Genomic DNA, 21,021 nt, shown 5'->3' on the forward strand with positions numbered 1-21,021 from the left:
TAGCTCACAGGCCTGACATTAGGGGTGAGTTGAGGGGCAGGCAAGACAATTGCCCAGGGTCCCCCTATGCTATGAGGGACCCCCTGCAGGCCTGGCACCAGTCTAAACCTGAAAGAAACAGCCAAGTTCTGGCCCACTGCTGGTGGAGATCATCAGGTGACACAGCAATAGGAAGAAAAATCAGTGCAGAGCCTGAGCCAGTACATACATACAGGCCTTTTGGTAGTCTCGCCCCTCCCACAAGGATTCCTGTTACCAAGGAAACCCACATGAGGAGCCACCACAGGGCCTGTGAACATAGGCCCTACACTATTTTTTCTTATTGCTGCTGCCTGACCAGGACTGAGGTGAGCTAGAGATTGGTCGGTGTGGAGGAGTGTGAACAGGGGAAAAATTAGGCAAGAAGACCATTGTGGTGGTGGTCGGGGGGAGGTATAGGAAGGAGATGACCCCAGGATTGGGGGTAGGGGGGTTTGCAAGACTGAAGATTCATCTTGAGCCCTTAATATCCTTGTACCAGCCTCACTGATGTGTTTGAATAATTTTGCATTCTATAAGGTCATAAAAGCAGTGCAGAGGTTGACTGTTGCAGGGTTTGAGGAAAGGAAAGGTGTACATGCTTATCTGATGAGCCTGTATTATACCATTATGGATAGGAAAGCCATTTATAAATTGAGACGGTAGAGTGAAGAGATGGGAAAAAGATGTCTTGCATTTGATATTTGTCTTTCAAGGCTGCAATTGTTCATACTTTGTACCTTCTAAAGCACTGTTTTTTGTTTTATTTTTTGTTGTTGTTGTTTTTAACACCAAAAGGTTTTTCTCCTGTCTCTTACTGCCTCATCATTTCCTATGGAGCACAGGTACAAAAGTGTTTGAAAACACATTTAAATAACAACAGAGTAGTGAATGATGCACAAGCAAGCAATTTGGGATTCTTACTCTTACTTTATGCTGACATTTTGCTTTAGGTTGGTCTATGTATTTCTTTTACCCTCTTCCAGATGGGTAGTAGCTGTATTACATGCTTGAGAGTGGAGACAAGCCTAAAACTCTACATATAGAAAGCTAATTAAGGGTTGCCTTGATGCACAAAGCCTTATGCCAGCACTTTGGAAATTGTGGGCAAATCTGTCTATATCTATAAAGTCTTGTCGGTCACACTGTTGGATCTGTTTGGTCACGTGATGGTGACCTGAACAGTGGACATTATGCTTTGTCTGCAAAGCTGTGTCTCTCAGGCTCCCACCCACAAGCACACATGGTATCTTCTTCAGCCTCCGTGGCAGCCCTCTTCTTCTCTGGCTGCTGCCGGATAGAACTGCAGCAGAGATCCTGCAGGCCTATTTTTCTGGTGAAAGGCAGGCCTGATTGCATGAGGCTGAGTCCTGTGGGGGTAGGCCATACCCAACCAGTGGCTATGCCCTGTTGTGGATTGTGAATTTGTAAAAGACATGAAACAGAGAGCAAAGCTAACTGGTCAGTTCTCTCATGGGAGGCTGGTAAATAATGCAGTGGTCCAGGGACTTGTACTAGAACAAGTGCTTTTTAATCTTCTTCTGGAACCCTCAATATTTATTGCTCTCTCTTGAGTTGAAGGAATGAGATATCTAATATACTGACACTAATTTACAGAGAGGTTCCCTAAGTTTATATGCTTTCTATTAATTACTTAAAATATGTATCATTTTCACTTTTGTTTGATTTTAAAACATACAGGTGTTATGGACTTGACAACCCAAGCACCCGTGTGTGGTTTTTGCTAGTAAAAAAATAACTGTATCCCAAGTGCCAAATACATTTTTGTCCAAAATTGTAAGTTCCAAGTGAACGTGGATCAACTGAGAGGATTGTATCAAACATATCATGTCAGCAGTATTTTGGTTTTGAAAGGGTTGTCGTTGAACTTCTTTGAACATAAAATTTGTTCCTAGTCTTGCAAATACTGCATCTCTCCAGCAGAGTTTATCCTCTAGTCTGACTGAGGCTCGGGCTGATGGCAGGACTGCCAGCTACTGACTGTTCAACTACATTATGACTTTTGGGATGATTCACCTCCATTTATGTAATTGCAATAGAGGTGAAAGGCAAGTAACCGACCCCTATACCCTATTTCCCCGAAAATAAGACATCCCCCGAAAATAAGACCTAGTAGAGGTTTTGCTGAATTGCTAAATATAAGACCTCCCCCAAAAGTAAGACCTAGCAAAGTTTTTATTTGGGAGCATGCCCGTCGCACAGAACCAGAGCATGCAGCTGTGATTTTTTTACCCTGCAGGATTCACAGTTAGTTGTCATCACAAACCAGCATAACCAGACAACTATTCAGAATATAATAAATGTTCATTTTTTTGTTCAACAAGATATGTGAATTCTTCTTCATGGAATAATAAGACATCCCCTGAAAATAAGGCCTAGTGCATCTTTGGTAGCAAAAATTAATATAAGACACTGTCTTATTTTCGGGGAAACACGGTACCTTGTTGTTTACACAAGCAGTTGTCTCACCATACAAGGAAGGTAATGAAATCTTCAGCATTCAGTATGTTTTCAAGCATATGAATCTTAGCTAGCAAATATGGGCTGAGGAATTAATGGAAACTGAGGTTTCGCTGCAGCTATTTGCATAAGAAGTTGCCATACTGGGTCAGACCAAGGGTCCATCACGCCCAGCATCCTGTTTCCAGCAGTGGCCAATCCAGGCCATAAGAACCTGGCAAGTACCCAAACACCAAATATATGCCATGCTACTGATGCCAGTAATAGCAGTGGCTATTCTCTAAGACGACTTGAGTAATAGCAGTTAATGGACTTCTCCATCAAGTTATCCAAACCTTTTTTTTAAACCCAGCTACACTAGTTGCACTAACATCTTCTGGCAAAAAATTCCAAAGCTTAATTGTGCACTGAGTGAAGAATATTTTCTCCAATTAGTTTTAAATGCTACTGGCTAACTTCATAGAGTACGCCCTAGTCCTTCTATTATCTGAAAGAGTAAATAACCGATTCACATCTACCTGTTCTAGACCTCTCATGATTTTAAACATCTCTATCATATCCCCCCTCAGCCGTCTCTTCTCCAAGCTGAAAAGTCCTAACCTCTTTAGTCTTTCCTCATAGGGGAGCTGTTCCATTCCCCTTATCATTTTGGTAGACCTTCTCTGTACCTTCTCCATCGCAACTATATCTTTTTTGAGATGCGGCGACCAGAATTGTACACAGTATTCAAGGTGCGGTCTCACCATGGGGCGATACAGAGGTATTATGACATTTTCCGTTTTATTCACCATTCCCTTTCTAATAATTCCCAACATTCAGGCCGATTCAATAAACACTGTGGGAGAGCCGGCGCTTCAAGGCGAGGCACCCACTTTCCTGACGCACGCCAAGGCACCTTTCCTGGGCACACAATTCATTATTTAAATTAGGGCCCACGCTAATGAGGAGGAGTTAGGGACACTAGCACGTCCCTAGCACCTCCTTACTAGCGGAAGCGGCAGCTGTCAGCAGGTCTGACAACAGATGCTTAATTTTACCAGCGTCAGTTGTTGAACCCGCTGACAGCCACAAGTTTGGAAAACGGACGCCAGCAAAATGAAGCATCCCTTTTCCAAACCTCGGGCCTGCGGACAGCTTTTTTTTTTTTTTTTAAGTTTTTTTTTGGGACCTCCAACTTAATATCGCCATGATATTAAGTCGGAGGGTGTAAAGAAAAGCAGTTTTTTCTGCTTTTCCGTACACCTTTCCCAGTGTTGTCCCTGATTAACGCCTGCCTTTGGGCAGGCATTACTTTCAGTATCCCACGGGTATAACTAATAGGCTCATCAACATGCATTTGCATGTGATGAGCACTATTAGTTTCGCGGGGGGGGGGGGGGGGGGGGGGGGGGGGGGTTGGCCACGCGTTTTCCATGTGCAAAACGCAGGGGCAAGCACGGCTAAATGGTGCACTCGGCTGAGCGCACAGTTCTGTATTGGCCTGAAGCTGTTTGCTTTTTTGATTGAAATAGTCAGCTCAGTGTGCTGCAGCAATGTATTATCCACGATGACGCCTAAATCTCTTTTCTGGGGAGTAGCTCCTAATATGGAACCTAACATCATGTAACTACAACAAGGGTTATTTTTTCCTATATGCAACACCTTGCACTTGTCCACATTAAATTTCATCTGCCATTTGGATGCCCAATCTTCCAGTCTTGCAAGTTCCTCCTGCAATTTATCAAAATCCACTTCTGATTTAACTACTCTGAATAATTTTGTATCATCTGCAAATTTGATTATATCACTCATCGTACTCCTTTCCAGATCATTTATAAATATATTGAAAAGTACGGCGCTGAGGCACTCCCTGTTTACCCTTTTTCATTGAGAAAATTGACCATTTAATCCTCTCTGTTTCCTGTCTTATAACCAGTTTGGAATCCACAAAAGACATTGCCTCCTATCCCATGACTTTTTAGTTTCCTTAGAAGCCTCACATATGGGACTTTGTCAAACACCTTTTCAAAATCCAAATACACTACATCTACTGGCTCACCTTTATCCACATGTTTATTAACCCCTTCAAAAAAAATGAAGCAGATTTGTTAGGCAAGACTTGCATACTTGAACTTTTTTTTTTTTTTGGAGGGAAGAGGTAGGGAATATGTTAAATACCCTAACCCAGATTGCAGCCTCCCAACACAATCTTACTTTCCAACAGAATATAAGGAAGCCATATTTACACTCTTCATGCACAGGCACACCTACTCCTGGATTGTTATTCTGGAAACCGGTCCATCCACTCAAACTACTTCAGGATCAAATATGTGTTTGTGGTCATTCTTCTTAATGTTGACATCAAAACTCCCATTTCCAGATATTCAAGCAGTACTGGATACATCCCAAGTAACCAATCTAGGAATGAAGCTACCGCCCTAGGTTCATTTAGACACCTCAGGATTATTGTACAAAACACTTTCAGTATCGGCCTTGTGTGAGCACAAGTAAGCGTGAATGTGCATTCTGTAGCAGATTGGAAGTAGGAGGGGGGGTATAAAAGCAGTGATTATATGAAATCCAGGCATACAGCTCAAGAAGCCAAAATACAAATTTAGCAAGCTCCATTGGTATACTCTACATATGTCATGGCTGATATTCTACTGTCGTGCTGTAATTTACATAGTAATGAAAAAATTACTTACCTGATAATTTTGTTTTCCTTAATGTAGACAGATGGACGTAGGCCGAATGGGTATTGTGCTCTTCTCCTAGCAGATGGGAGACTGAGTCAGATTGCAAAGCTGACGTCAATCTACATATACCCATGCAGGAAGCTTAGCTCTTCAGTATTCTCCTCGAAAAGCTATTGTGGATATATGTGTGCTTAATAATTTGATTAACTTAGATAAACTCGAATAACTTGATTAAACTTGAACTGGTTTTCAAACTGTAGATCACAAGTGCACTCAATCGATCAACGCCGACACCAGATGAGATAGTGGGTGTCTTGCACTAGGGGTAGGCCGTGGCTTACCCATATTACTTTAGTCTCGAGGTTTGTTATCCAAGGTTGGCAGCCGTAGGCGGGATGCTGAGTCCATCTGTCTACATTAAGGAAAACAAAATTATCAAGTAAGTAATTTCTTCATTTCCTAACGTGTAGCCAGATGGACTCAGGACCAATGGGATGTACAAAAGTTACTCTCCCACAGGGTGGGAGGCTGCCTGTGGCCCACTTTGTACTGCCCTTGCGAATGCTGTGTCCTCCCTGGCCTGAACATCCAGGTGGTAAAACCTGGAGAAGGTGTGTATGGAGGACCACGTCGCCGCCCGACAGATCTCAGCAGGCGACAGCAGCTTGGTTTCCACGCAGGAGACTGCCTGGGCCCTTGTAGAATGCGCCTTAATCTGTAGAGGTGAGGGCTTTCCTGCCTCTGTGTAGGCTGCCTTGTTTACTTCTTTGATCCAGCTGGGGATGGTTGCCCGTGATGCCACTTCCCCTTGCTTCTTCCCACTGTGAAGAACAAACAGGTGATCTGTTTTGTGCACAGGTTCCGATCTTTCCCGGTATCGGACTAGGAGTCTGCCGCCATTCAGATGGTGAAGAAGGCGCGAGTCCTCAGAGTCTTTATGCTCATCTGGTGATGTAGCAAGATGGTTTGGTTCATGGAAACCACTTTCAGTAAGGAGGAGGGAACAGTGCGTAGTTGAATGGTTCCAGGCGTGAACCTAAGGAACGGTTCCCAACAGGATAGTGCCTGAAGTTCGGAGATGCGATGACCTGAACAGATTGCCACCAAGAATGCCGTTTTTAATGTTAGGAGGCATAGAGACAGACGACGTGTTGGTCTGAAAGACTCCCCTCCTAGGACATCTAATACAATATTGAGATTCCATAGGGGCACCGGTCCCTTTAGGGGTGGTCAGAGATGTTTAACTCCTTTCAGAAAGCAGGACACATTGGGATGAGTTAATAGTCTGATGCCGTCCACTATGGCTCTGAAGCAGGCCAACACGGTGACTTGGACTTTGAGGGAGTTGAGAGACAACCCCTTCTTCATCCCATCCTGTAGGAAGTCCAGGATTATGGGAATTTTGGCTGTCCACGGGTGGTTCCCGTGGTCTTCCCACCAGTCTTCGAATACTCTTCAGATGCGTATGTAAGATAGGGATGTGGAAAACTTGCATGCTTGGCGCAAGGTACCGATGACAGACTGAGTAACCATGCTTCTTCAGGCTAGCGCTCAAGGGCCATACCATAAGAGAGAATAGAGACGGATCTTTGTGGAAAATCGGGCCCTGGTGGAGAAGGTCCCTATGTGGAGGTAGGCACAGAGGGTTTCCCGCAAGTAGACTTCACACGTCTGTGTACCACAGTCTTGGCCAATCTGGGGAGACTAGTAGAACTAATCCCCTGTGATGCTCTATCTTGCAGATGACCCTGCTTAGTAGGGGCCAGGGAGGGAAGGCATACAGTAGGTCTTCCTCTGGCCAGTTCTGGAGGAGAGTGTCGATTTGCTGCGATTGTGGTTCTCGTCTGCGGCTGAAGAACCTGGGAACTTAGGCAATGAGACAGGTTGCCAGTAGAGCCATGGCTGGGAGGCCCCAGCGATTTACTATCAGTTGGAAGGCTGTGGTTGACAGCATCCATTCCCCCGGATCTAGGCTCTTTCTGCTGAGGTAGTCTGCTGAGATGTTGTCTTTTGCCACAATGTGGGAGGCTGAAATCCTTTGCAGGTTTATCTCCGCCCATGCCAGTAGGGGGGTCTATTTCCAGAGACACCTGCTGGCTCTTGGTTCCTCCCTGGTGGTTGATGTAAGCGACGTTTGTCACGTTGTCCAACATTACTCTGACTCACGCCGGAGTCTGTGGGTGAATTGTAGGCATGCTAGTCTGACTGCTCGAGCTTCTAGGCAGTTTATGTTCCATTGTCCCTGCGCTGTCAGCTCCTGACAGTGTGCTCCCCACCCTTGCAGGCTTGCATCCGTGGTGAGCAAGACCCAGTTCGGTAGGGATAGGCTTACTCCTCTGCTTAGGTGGTCTTCCTGTGTCCACCATTGGAGCTGATCCCGAACCTCTGCTGGTAGTTGGAGGTGAATTGAGTAGTTCTGGGATGGTGGGTTCCAGCGTGACAATAGGGAGTGCTGGAACGGTCGCATATGGGCTCTTGCCCATGGAAAGACTTCCAGGGTTGATGCCATGAGACAGAGGACTTGAAGGTAGTCCCATACCTTGGGACGTGGATTAGACATTAATATTCGCAAGTGTTCCATCAGTTTCCTTCTCCTTGGAGGAGTGAGGAAGACCTTGTTCTGTTTGGTGTCAAAACGGGCCCCCAGGTACTCTAGTGACTGAGATGGCTGGAGACAGCTCTTGCCTGTGTTCATGACTCACCTGAGCTCCTGCAGTAGGCTCTTGACTCTGGAGGTGGCCCGCCGACTCTCCTTAGCAGACTTTGTCCTGATCAGGCAGTTGTCTAGATAAGGGTGTACCAGGATCCCTTCTTTTCTCAATGTTGCCGCTACCACCACCATTATTTTGGTGAAGGTCCTGGGAGCAGTTGCTAGGCCGAAGGGTAGTGCCCGGCCCTGGTAATGACAACCCAGTATTGCGAAGCGCAGGTGGTCCTGATGGATTGGTATGTGGAGTTAGGCTTCGGATAGGTCCAGGGAGGCTAGAAACTCTCCTGCTTGACAACCCTTATAACGGAGTGTAGGATTTCCATGCAGAAGTGTGGTACCCTCAGGTAACCGTTGACCGTCTTGAGATCCAAGATAGGTCGGAATGATCCTTCCTTCTTGGGGATGATAAAATAGATGGAATAATGTCCAGTATTTTGTTGGGACGTGGGCACCTTCCGGTTGAGAAGTCTTGTTAGTGTGGTTTCTATTGCCACTCTCTTCTGCCAGTCTCCTGGAGTGGGAATGGCAGGGTGATGTCAAAAGTTTGTCCAGAGGAATGCTGCGGAATTAGAGAGGATTCTTCTCGAATTATGTTTAGGACCTATTTGTCCGATGTTATGTTGACCCATCTTTGGTAGAAGAGGGTAAGACGACCCCCTATGTCTTCTTCCAGTGGATGGGTCTGCTTCTTCTCATTGTGGAGTATAGCTAGGACCTGCCCCTGAGCCTGCTCCCCTCTTGGTGTGTCTGTTCCGAAAGGGCTGGGACCTTCCGGATGTCCGAGGTGCCTGGAACTGCATATTCTTGTAGGGTCTGAAGCACTGCAATCCTCTGCCCTTGATTCTTCTGGGGGAGGAACGCCGAGATCTTCTATTCCTATCTTCAGGTAGCCGGGGCACTTGGGATTCTCCCCATTTGTTGGCTAACTTCTTCAACTCGCTGCCGAACAAGAGAGATCCTCTAGAGGGCATTCGCATGAGGTTCGCTTTTGAGGTCGCATCCGCTGACAAATTCCGTAGACATAGCTGTCTTCTGGCTGCCACTACTGAGACCATGCCCCTGGCTGAGGTACGCACTAGATCTGAGGTTGCGTTAGTGAGGAAGGACACTGCAGGTTCAAGTGTTTCTCCAGACGAATTTTCATCTCTGGAGAGGAGCAAGCAGGAGCGTGCTACCAGTGAGCAGCAGGAAGCAATCTGCAGTGTTCTTTTTGTTGCGTTGAAGGTCTGCTTAAGGATGGACTCTAATCGTCTGTCCTGTGCGTTCTTCAGTGCCGCTCCTTCCTCAACAGGAATCGTTTGGTTGGAGACAGCATAGACCCTGGCATCAACTTTAGGGAAACGCAGGCATTCCTTGGCTGCGGGTTCCAGAGGATATAGGGCTTCCAGGGCTCACTCCCCTTTGAAGCTGGCCTCCAGGGTATTCCATTCCAGGTCAATCAGTTCCTGGATGGCTTCCATCATGGAAAAGTAACATGAGGCCTTAAGGAGGGACACCAAGATGGGGTTCTTCTTTGGTTCCGCCATAGGGTCAGTGCCCGGGATTCCCAGCGTCCTCGGAGTCTGGGAAACAAGGGCTGGTAATTCGTCCTTGTGGAAGAAGCGAAGCATGGTTCGGTATGGTTCCATCCCTGGAGGGATTTCTTCTTCTTCCAGGGAGTCGCTCTTGCTCTCAGATGAGTCTGGATCTGAGGTAGGGAGGCTCTTGGTTAGGCGAGGCATATCTTGAGTGGTCCGAGTAGCACCGAGAGGATCCTGAGCTTCTAGGCGGTGTTGGGTCTGGTGCACAGCAGGGGCTGGTTGTGCCTGAACAAAGGTTTGCAGCCCTCTAACGAATTCCACCCAGGAGAAGGTCCCTGGGTCCATGTTGATCCCTGGGATGGTTAGAGTAAGTGCCCCCGAGGCGCCCTCCTGTGGCGGGGCTGAGCTGGAGATACATAGGTCTGGGGTACAATCATCGGTGGTTCTGGACCCCTCTCCCAACTGTAGGGGGCCAGGTTTTGGTTCCCCTTGAGCTTTTTCACAGTGCTGGCACAAGAGGGGCTCCAGTTCTGATTGTGCTGCTCTTTATGCGGTAGGCTGTGCAGAGGGAGGGACCCTTGGCCTTCTTGGTCGGTGGTGCCATGTTTGCGCACGTGGGAAACCTCACGGAGGCTGCGCGTGTAGTTATGCGCACGGGGGTGCTTAGCTATAGGCGCCAGGTGCGCCTAGGTGTCGCCGGGTTGCAATTTGTTGTGCGCGCAACTAAGTTACGCGCATGACAAAGTTGTGTGCGCAGCTGTGCGCACAGCTATGCATATGGCAATGTTGGGCACGCGCAAGTTAGGCACATCGGCTGGCCGACTGACCCTGTGTGTACCGCCGGACGAGGGGGGAATATGGTGCTGACGATCCCGCTTACCAAATGGCACCCCCCCCCCCCCCCGGAGGGTCTCCACGTGTGTGGGCCCTCGCACCGGATCGGGGCCTAGCCGACCCGGGGCTGCTCAACCTGATCGGTGCCCTTCAAACCTCGCCAGAAGAAATGTTCGGTACAGTTGTTCGAGCTCTGGAGACCGGAGACTTAGATTTAAAGGTTTCTACCTTACCTGGTCTCTGTGCTTACCGATCGCGTGCCGGGCGGTCTCCATTTGCGGGAGGAGAGGGAAATACCTTTACTGCTGTACTCCATTCAGCACCCGCTGCCTTTCAGCCACCCAGAGGGGCTAAGTCCATGCCGGGATTCGGCTGCCGGACCAAGGCTTACCTGAGGGATCTCAGAAAATCACCTCAGGAATTCTCAACTGGGGGAGGGACCCTTAGGTATCACTGCAGGAGAAGTGGGGCTCGATCTTAAGGTAAATTTTCTTCTTCTTTGTTTTAAATTGTTACACTATTCTAGTATGGGAGAGTGTCCGCATCTGCTGTGGAGACTGAGAAATACAGAGCTAAGCTTCCTGCAAGGGTATATGTAGAGTGACGTCAGCTTTGAAATCTGACTCAGTCTCCCATTTGCTAGCAGAAGAGCACAATACCCATTGGTCCTGAGTCCATCTCGCTACACGCTAGGAAACAGTAAATGATGGCAGGTAAAGACCTGTTCACCTATCCTGCCTGCTCAGTTTAGCTTCTTCCTCTGGTTTCTGCCATCCAGTGGAAGTGAACATATATTCACATACACAAGCACCACCACCACCAACTTTACCACCTCTTACCCCAGTTTTCCCATGTGTCATTCTCCCTCTAAACAGACCACTAATCATCATCATTTCTGTTTCATTTCCATGCATGGCTTCAAATGTTTAATCATCGTTTAAGACTTTACACAAGAAAAATTATATACAGAAGACACAAAAAAAAAAGAGGTACAAATACATTCCAGTAAGTACATTAAAAACAATATAAAGTAAATGCGCAGGTGTATAGACATGAAGAATTTTACATATCCTGCAAACATCAGGAAAATTAAATCACAATACTTTATTTGTAAATTATAGGCTACAATCATGCTCCTAGAATTAAGAGTTCTGACAATAGTTAAACCTCAAGAGGCATAAAAGGTTTTATTACTAGTAGGGCACACATGCACAAAAAGGTGTATTTCTGCTAACAATGGAGGCACTGCTACTAAAGGCACTTACAGTACCCAACAGGAGTAGTGGCCTAGTGGTTACAGCAGCAGGCTGAAAACCAGGGTTCAAACCCAACTTCTCCCACGCATGAGCTTTGTAATCTTGGACGAGTCACTTCACCTTGTTTGCTTCAGGTACAAACAGAGATTGTAAACCCGCTAGGGACAGAAATACCTATGGTACCTAAAATTTAACTTGCCTTGAACACAGGATTAGAAAGGCAAGTAAGTCAATGAACATTTCCAACCAAAGCTTGATACCTTACAATTTAATAAAAAAAAAAAAAAAAAGTGGAATATTTTTTCCTGCTCAGCTAGACTATTTTTAACCAAGGCAAATCTGAGGGTTGGCTATTTAATCTGGGAATGGCTCATGACCAGGAATAAAGTGGGAGAGAATGCATAAAAAACCCCCCAAATGAAATGTTTACCTAAGCCCTGATGGCACTAGAGCATTTTTGGCACTTAAACATTAAGCTTATATATTAAATCACTGTTAAGCATGATTTTGGCACATGTTGAATTCCATAGGTGAACTTTGATAGCACTGAAGTTTAAAAGATTACTTCAATTTCTTACATTTTCCTCCTGTAGTCACCTTCAGAAATATAACAAATACTCAAGACCTGTAGAAGATTAAAGTCTTTTTTTTACAAAACACTAATTTACACTGAACTTTCCCTCTTCCCCCAGCTTGTTCAGATCAAAACACAGAATATGCCCTTTTCTGCCACAAATGGGCAAAGAATCAATTTAAATACCCAACTGAAGTATAGCTGATGTAACTCAAAAGCCATGTGTCTTGGGTCATGCAGCACAGATAATTTTTTTTTTTTGTAGAGACTTCATCATCCAGGTGGAAAGAAATCCAATGCAGACTCTTCATGAACCTGTCCATCAAAATGGCCAACTTTAGTGATAAAACTTCTAGAATGTGGTATACAAGTCCCCTATAGTCATCACTGGCCAAAAAGTTACTGTCCAAAATATACAAGCTTTATTTTTTATTCCAACAAAAAACTAGACTTCAAGTCAAGTTCTGAATCCATTGTAAAAGCTTTGCAGTGTGCAGCAGGGAAATTGTATATGAAACGTAATTAGATTAGTCTCTTTTCTACAAAAAAAAATAAAATTATATAGAACAGAGTACACAATGATGCTAATTGGCAGTGAGCAAGCAACCACACGCAACACACACTGCGAGGCAACATCCGACCCACAGACTGAAAAAGAAAGCAGGCAATGATGAACAGGAGGTAACGTTTCCCAGCGGATGTGCAGCTACATTGCTGCTCCTCTACCGTGCTTAGTGTCCATTAGGAGAGAACAGAGCTGCCAACACGACCCTTACATAAAGAAGGAGCTACAGAATAGAGAAAGAGGGGAAAAGAAAGAAAGTGATTGAGATTACAACTGAACAAAAAAATCTAACATGAACAGCAATAAAGGAGTACAGCATTAAGCTTTGCACCAGGTACACATAGGGCTTCCTGCAGTGGAGAAGCAGCAGCAAATCTAATTCACCTCCAAGGCCAACATGGTCTTTGTAAGGTTTCACTTATCTCCCCCCTAGCCTATTAATCACCATACTTTCAGTGGCATCACCTTCATTACTGGATTTAGGCCTTTACCAGGAAAATGTGTCTCGCAACCTCCCCCTGTCCCCACCTTGGCAACGTTTTAGTACATTGGAAGGCTTGCAGTGAGGCATCAGTGGCAGTGGATGAGAAGTTAAAGTGAACAGGCACACACACATTTTTGTAGGATGACAAGGAGGATATGGGCCCCCCCTCCATTCCCACCCACCCATCACAGGCTCTGACGGTGTGGGACAAGCAGCACTTGCCTTCGCAAGCAGCTGAATCAGAACGAGAAAGAAGAATGATGCCTTAAGAGTTTGGTTCACAAGCTCTTCAGGTAGCCATGCCAGTAGTCTACTCCTTAGTGGATATATAGTACAGGAGTAGGAAGCTTGTGCACAAGTGTAGATTTGAAGAAGGCAAGTCAACCTTGGCTATTTAAATAGCTCTATGCTGCATGAATGGAAAAACAAGCTTTAGGGAGATGGGAATCAGTTTAGGATGTAAAGGAGGGGACCATCCTGGTCCTGGGCACTATGTGGAGGGCACTAGGTTCTATTGCTGGATCAGCCAGGGCTGGGGGGTTGGAGGTGAGAAAAGCCAGTCAGCATGCAATGGCGATACCCAGATTCAGAGCCCATGAGTTCGGAGTTCTAGAGAAGGTGCTGGCGCCTGGTCCCCAGACAGTGACTGCAATTACTGAACTGAAACGAGCTGGGAGGGGACATAAGAGGAAGAATAATGCCCGGGTAGTTGCAAATGGAGGTGCATGGTGCCAGATCTTGGTTCTGAATGAGCTGGAAGCCCAAAAAGGAGTAGGAAGAAATGGATGGGTCAAAAAAAAAAAAATAATAAAAAGTAGATCAACTGACTGGATGCCCCAGGAAGTACAAGGCTTAGAAAAATTCATAACAAGTTGGGAGTGTAGAAACAGGATGGCAGAAAAAGAGCATATGTCCCATGTAGTCTGGCCAGAGACGGGAGTAGCTGGGCACCGGGAGGAGCATGCCAGTTTAGCTGGGAAGCGGAAGCTGGTATAGACATCAAGAAGCATGGAATGGCAGCACAGGCCATTCTGAAAACATTCAGGCACGTGGAGCGGCCTGCAGTCTTCTCCCCTACATGGCAGCTCTGCAAATAAAGCAGTGAGGGAAGCTTAAAAGCAGCAGACCAAAGCAGCTATGAAAGGGTGGAAAGAATAGGGCTTCCATATTGAACTTTTCTACTGTGGGTGTATGTATGGACACACACGCCTATGTATATTTAACATTGTAAGCATATAATATTTCTGGGACAGAGGACAAAACTAGTAGGCCACTTATTAAAAAAAAAATACAAATTATAAACCGATCCCCGTGTGTCCTCTTGGTGTAACTCTTTCTTGCCAGGTTCTTTGGTTTTGTGTTTTGGCAGTGTTTCAACTTTTCCCCCCTCTCTTCAGTCAATAGACTCATGCAGCTAGGCCTCCAGCTGGACCCCGGGGAGGTCAGAAGCACTCGAAAGCAGCAGTTCCCAAAGCTGTCCTAGTGACTTCAGCGTCAGTCAGGCTTTCAGGGTAGCTGAGGTAAATCTGCACATACCGGATATCCAATACATGCAAACATACCGCATGCATCTTCACGGTGGATATCCTGCAAATGCAACAGGATACTTCCAAGTGTACCAGAGCTAGACAAGCTTGCTGTTTTTGACAAAATTAATACAAAACCACCACCTCCATGAAACTCACTTGCAAAAGGTACCTTTCCCTCTGGCCAAGGTGTACGTTCCTGACACAGACTTACCGCTCCTCTCCCCCCCCCTCCCCCCGGTTATAAACCCTTTAGCCCTAGATAGTGTCAGGGACCATGGCCTGCCCTAGATGCCAAGGGCTGGGGATGTCTCCTCCAAGATGATACTGCACAGCCAGCAGGGGTTGCATACAACTTCCCTCCCTGGGATCAGTCCTAAATATGTACTTCATTACATCCCGAATGATGGAGCAGAAAGCAAAATAAAATCAATTCAATTTCCCAAAAAACCACACACGCAAGAGGTTTGGATAAAAAATATATTTTCCCCTGTGCCGGTATTGCGTTCATGATAGGTTTGTGCATTCTTCAATACAAAAAAAAAAAGTTATAACATGCTGTTCTGTAAACTGAAATGTTTTGACATAAACATAACATGACAATTTTTTTTTTTTTTTTTACCAGATACATAATCCATACATTACTTCTACTGCTTTTCACAGTTTTTTTTTTCATTTAACCCACGCCCCCTCACAAATCCATATGAAATGAGAAAATTCATAAGATAGCCCCTTTATTATTTATGGCATACTCGCTGCTGTGCAAGCCACATTCTGGACTACATACAAAACATTTACAGGATCCACTGATACTAGCGGCATGGCAGAATCAGGCAGTTATGCAAAACAGAAATGATTTGGATGGACAGTTTCAATCTGTATTTGTACACGAACAACTCTGATCCTTTCAGAAAAGAAAAACAGAATTAAAAAAAAAAAAAAGATTGTAAAACCAAGCTTAGGTGAGGCTGAAAGGACCAGTGAGGAAAGAGAGGCGGCTGAGAGAGGGAAATTAACACAAGTTTATTCTAGAACTTATAAGAAAAATACAAGTCCCTGGTGGCCCACAGCTGGTTACATACTCCTTCAGTATCCTAGGGCTCCTGTGCCAGAGGTACAATAATTAGGATTTACAGTTTGTGTAAAGAGAGGAGAGAGGTTTGCTGACAAGAGTAGTGAGACGGGGGAAGACGAGTGCGACAGGCCCAGCATTCTACCCCTGCTATTCGGTCACACTGCTGCAACTTCAAAGCATGGAGAGAGTTACATGTGGCTGAGGGACTTTGAGCAATTATGTTCCATCATGCCAAGTTCTGCAAAAATATTCAGGGACGCTCCTGTTTTACCCCACCCATTTTAGAAGTTTCTAATTTAGGGAAGTCATTTCTCATGCCTTCCTCTAGTCCACTGGTTCCCAGCCCACTCAGGGACCCACTCTGATTTTCGGGATCTTCACAACGAATATGACAGGAAGTAGATTTTTCATGCAATGGAGGGAGTGCCTGTAAATACACCCCCATTGCGGGTTATCCTGAAAACTAGACTGGCTGGGTGTTCCGGGAGGCCCAGGGTGAGAACCACTGCTCTCAGTATCCCTATGAAGGAGAGAGGTCAGGTCAGTGCTTGCTCACGTAAAAAGCTGGAGTTTGAAACCTTCAGCCAACCTTTTTTGAATCGTGTTAGGGGTGCAGAAGGCGGCTGACTGCTCATATACTTACATGCAGAGCTGAAAGCACATCCAGTTAAGCTGCGAGGGTATCATTCATTCCGTGCAGAGCCAAGGACTACTGTGAAGAGAGGCACAGATACAGAAAGAGAGAGAAAGAACTGCGGAAGTAACAAGCTAAACAGGCTCCAGGGGGACAGGGAGGAGAGTGCCCTTCAATCCTAAAACTCATCCCTTCTTACTTATTTGGGGGAGGGGGGGGGAAGTAGGAGAAAACACTTGACTTTTGCAAAAACTAAACTTCACTGATCTATGCTCAGTTTCTCAAATAATGCATTACTGGGCCATTGAAAAATATTTTTTTTATAACAAAATTAGCTGCAGTCTTTGGTCATAAGCCCCATCCCCCAAAGATCAACACAGAAAAACAAGGGAATAAAACGCTGTATGAACTTTGTGTTACTCTAGCGATCTAAAAGCGATCTGATGGGAGCTTTATCTGAGCAGGAAAGCCACGGCAAGAGATGAAGTTGTGCTATAAACATGGCAGCCCCAGCCTCCCTCCCTCCGCCTGCAAGGTTAGTGACACGCATACACACAGCCAGCACAAGCACACTGAATGAGCAGTTAAGCCATGAGACTTCAGCATGGTGGATGAGAAAATGCCGCCCGCACCCTCCACCTCCCCTTCGTGATTAGGAACCTGGGATCAGGTGCTCCAAAACTACAATTGATAAAAAAAAAAAAATCAAAAGACGACTTTGCCCAATTGGTTTCAAATACAACCGAAATCACATCCAGTTAGGGAACAGGTGATAAAATTATCTAGCAAAGGAACACTGTGGCCAGGAGGCAGGTGCTCTGGTCACTTGTGTGCTCCAACAGGAAAGCGAGCCGGCACGAAGCACCCAATTTTAAGATTAACAACTCCAGTCAACTCGTTTATTTTTTCTTTCCTGCCAAACACTAACATTCCCCCCCCCCCCCCCCCCCCCACGATCCCGTTTAGGACGCCGGTTACATAAGGGGCTCTTCAGCCACTCGAGCTTTGAGGCACCCCTCAGGTGTCAGTGCATCTCCTGACACCTCATCAAGGATTAAGCCACCTAATTCAGTCTGACCGTTCACATGGGAGAGAATCCAGAACAGAGAAAGAACTGGCAACTGGAAAAAACACAACTAGACATGGCTTGCACTAACTGCTCTTCCTCTTCAGGTACAGGCACCTCATCCACCAGATCCATGTTTTAGGCTGCTAGGACAGAAAGGACCGTCCCTGGGATAGTACCGTGCATATAAAAGCAAACAAACAAAAAAACCCAAAAAACCTTCCAGGTAGACGTTATGCAGAGGTGGAAAAGTGTGGCATTCAGCAAGAGGTGTGTAAATCTGTGCGTGCTGTAGAAGAAGAAACAGGAGACTACCTAGCTAGGAGCAGAGGGAAAGCTGGTAGGGCATCAGCAGTAGAGAAAGAAATCCAGGAGTCATAAAGTGAACATGGACCGCCACCTCTTGGAATGTATCAGAAAGGGAAACGCTCTGTCCGGGAAGGAATGGTATATAAAAAAAAACAAAAAACACAAACAAAACACAGTTAAGTTAAATTTGCACATGGAAACAGGCCATAAAAATACGTCTGGGTTACTGGTTGAACCCGTCATCTTATGTCTAAAAAGAAACACTGCCCTCTTGAAAACTCTCCGTCCTTTGTCCCCCCTTTCTCCCTCTCCTCTAGACGGGTGAAGGGCACTTGGTAATTTTCTTTGACAGTGAATCTGACCTCTGCAATCATTCGTTATCAATTCCACAGTGCGGCAGCACAAAGACAGCAACAGAGGGGATGAGAGGGAGAACGATGCAGGCGGAAACTATGAAGGCCACCATTTCATTCTATTAAACCTTGGATTTCCCCAAAACTACGCTTAAGAGCTGAGAAGTGAATACAATCACAGCACTTATTTGTGCCCAACGTTGGGGAAAAAAAAAAGTTACAAATTAAAGAGCAGAAGTTGGAATTATCGCTCTTAGGGCAAGCTAATAGTATTGATCTCATGCTTCCTTACATTCTCCACTGCTAAGAAAACATCTCTGAGCTGGTTAAGCCTGTCATTTACAAAGAGATCAGCTACAAGACTCGAGCTTCAGTACTCAGACATCCATCTATGGCTATTTCATTTCAATATAACACATCAGGCACTGGCTGAGAAGTGGAATTATAAAGGTGCTTACGTTGGGTTTGCAAAGCTGGCCTTTGGAAGCACCATAAAGCACCTTCTGAAAAATATGGAACCAAGACAAGATAAGGCAGCCCATTCTCCTTTTATTTTTCAAATGCTTTATTACTTGAAAGGAAATGAACTTGTTACACTATGGATTTAAAATCTTTAAAATGAGGCATCAAAGACAGGAAAGGGTCACAGATTTCTGTATTTTGCAGCAGACAAGCTTATTGACCTTTGCAAGGCAGGTGTGGGGTTTTTTGTTATTATTGTGATAAAAGATGTGTGAAATTCAACACATTCTTAAACTAGCATTTCTTCTGGAAAAGTCAGATAAGTCTTACATTTCTGTTCGGCAAACCTTACCCAAACTACATCAAGCAACCAGTTACGTAGAGGTTATTCTAAAGAGGTTTAAATGTAATAAGAACATGTTAAGAGACAAGGAAATGCAGCAACTAAAGAATCCAACAGGTTTAAGCTTCCAGGTATAAGGTGAGTAAAATAGCCCCCCCTCAGAATTAGTCTCGTCACCAGTACAAAACTTTATAAAGAGAAAAAAAACCCCAATCCATCCCTTTTACAGTTCTGAATCCTTAAAACTGCCAGTCTGCAGCAATCCATGGCAAAATTTTGAAGACAGACTGCTGTTGAAGGGCTGCCACTATACACAATGATTGCAGGGTCAGATGAACTCAAAGCACCACCATATGCAATACTGCAGCTCTGTAGGTTTTCCTAGCATTTTCCATACCAAGTGTAAGCCACACCACACCACTTAGGAAGAACCCTGTGTCCTCCCCACCTTCAATCTGAAGGAAATGTATGTGTGGCCTTGATGTGCGGCCGCTTCTCTGGGATGCATAAGGCACTAGTTTGCTTTCCAGCCACCAAAGGCTGCTGTATCCGGCTTTCCCGCCCTCCTTCCCCACTCCCCAAATGGTTAAGTACATGAATTAATAGGTATGTGCGTTCAAAAACAAGACAGACGGCAGAGAAGACACATTGCTGCAAAAGCAGATGAAGAGCAGGATCATCCTTGGCTTGCCAGGCTTTATGTGAAGCTTGTGCTGCAAGTTAAAAAAACAAAACACAAAAACACAACAGAAAACAAACAAAAAAAACAAAACGAATTAGAAATCAAAAGTAAAACCCACAAACTCAAAAAGCAAAATCCAAACCAAACAAACAAAAAAAAAAATAAGAACCAATCCCAGCATCCAGCTTTGGTCAATGCTCATGCAATGATCAGGACAGCAAAAACAAACCCACACTACTGAATCAAATACATGGTTAGTCTGAACTGGGTTCCGGGAAGGTTTGAACGTTCGTCAGCCTTTGCATATATTAAATTAAAATAAGATTTCTTCTTAAGCATTGCAATTCGGGATCACACAGCTTGAGAAAAAAAAAATTATGCACCCCCTCCCCAAAAAAAAGTTTCAACTACTTTTTCTGAAAATGCAGAATGTGATTTGCTGGGCAGTAACTGCAAGGGCGGTCTTTATGCACCAATCTGACTTGTAGGCAGTGCCGGGCAAGCAGTTTTGTTAGAATGAGCCAGCAGTGTTAGGATTCCTGTACTGCAGTGACCCTGAAGTGACACACTGCACCTTGTGTTGACATAGCATGGACTGAAAACAGAAACAGATTCTACTTAATTCATCTCAGAATACTCATCGATCTGTCAATAAAAACTTAAACTGCAAATTTCTAGCAGTGACCCTGCAGTAATAGTGGGCAATAACACGGTAGCTGATACAAGCTATGACTCTTGTAGTGCTGCGGTCTTGGAGACATTAATAGGGTAGACCATGAACACAAGGATCACTGGGGGATGGAAGACCATATCTGACATTTTATTACTTCTGTTCTCTTTTTCGGACTAAATGGAAATTCACTGGATTCTAAAGATGCCAGGTTACTGAAAAATGCACTCTCTCTCAACTCGTGTTAATTCTCTGTCTCAGGTTGCATGGTTTCCTCTCAAAGTTATTGAGCTAAAGTGCATAATGCAGAAACAATACTCAATTGTCTATGGAAAGACTTCAGCTCTCCTCCATAATCAGAAGAATAGAAAAGCAAAATTTTCATTGGACTACATGCCATTAGCTTATTTCGGTTTGCTTCATGAACTGCCAATGCAAATATGTTTTTAATTTGTAGGTTAAAATACATCTACCATTCAAAAGAAATACACTGGACTATTGTCCTGTCTCCAAAAGCTGACTTAATAGGCAGATAGAAGACCCCAGAAACATCAAGACATTTTGCTCTGGTCCTAGTTTTCCAATGTGTATTACAACATATTATGGGGTTTGTAGCTCTTGCCATGAGAAAAAAAACCAAAACGTAATGGAATTTAAAACGCACAAACAGGACTATAAAAGATGCAAGTACTGGAGATCTCCTCTCACTCTAGCTCCTCGCCAGAAGTCAGAGGAAGTGGGTTTACTGATCAGGTTGCTTCTCCATCTGATATTCTGTTCAATG

The 21,021-nt window shown here is 45.0% G+C and overlaps 1 protein-coding gene across 7 annotated transcripts in view; it reads right to left on the minus strand.

Annotated features, from left to right (window-relative positions):
• Positions 1 to 12,293: 12,293 nt before the first annotated feature.
• Positions 12,294 to 21,021, minus strand: part of SEPTIN11 (septin 11) — a 202,435-nt gene continuing 193,707 nt past the window's right edge. For 2 of the 7 annotated variants that reach the window (XM_029599750.1, XM_029599761.1), the window contains exon 10: positions 16,439 to 17,848. In XM_029599750.1, the coding sequence (XP_029455610.1) occupies positions 17,794 to 17,848 (55 nt within the window). In that variant the 3' untranslated portion in view covers positions 16,439 to 17,793. The other 5 variants (XR_003856416.1, XM_029599779.1, XM_029599794.1 and 2 more) reach the window with 5 other exon arrangements.

The sequence above is a fragment of the Rhinatrema bivittatum genome, chromosome 1 (genome assembly GCF_901001135.1).
Source record: "Rhinatrema bivittatum chromosome 1, aRhiBiv1.1, whole genome shotgun sequence".
NCBI classification, from domain to species: Eukaryota; Metazoa; Chordata; class Amphibia; order Gymnophiona; family Rhinatrematidae; genus Rhinatrema; species Rhinatrema bivittatum.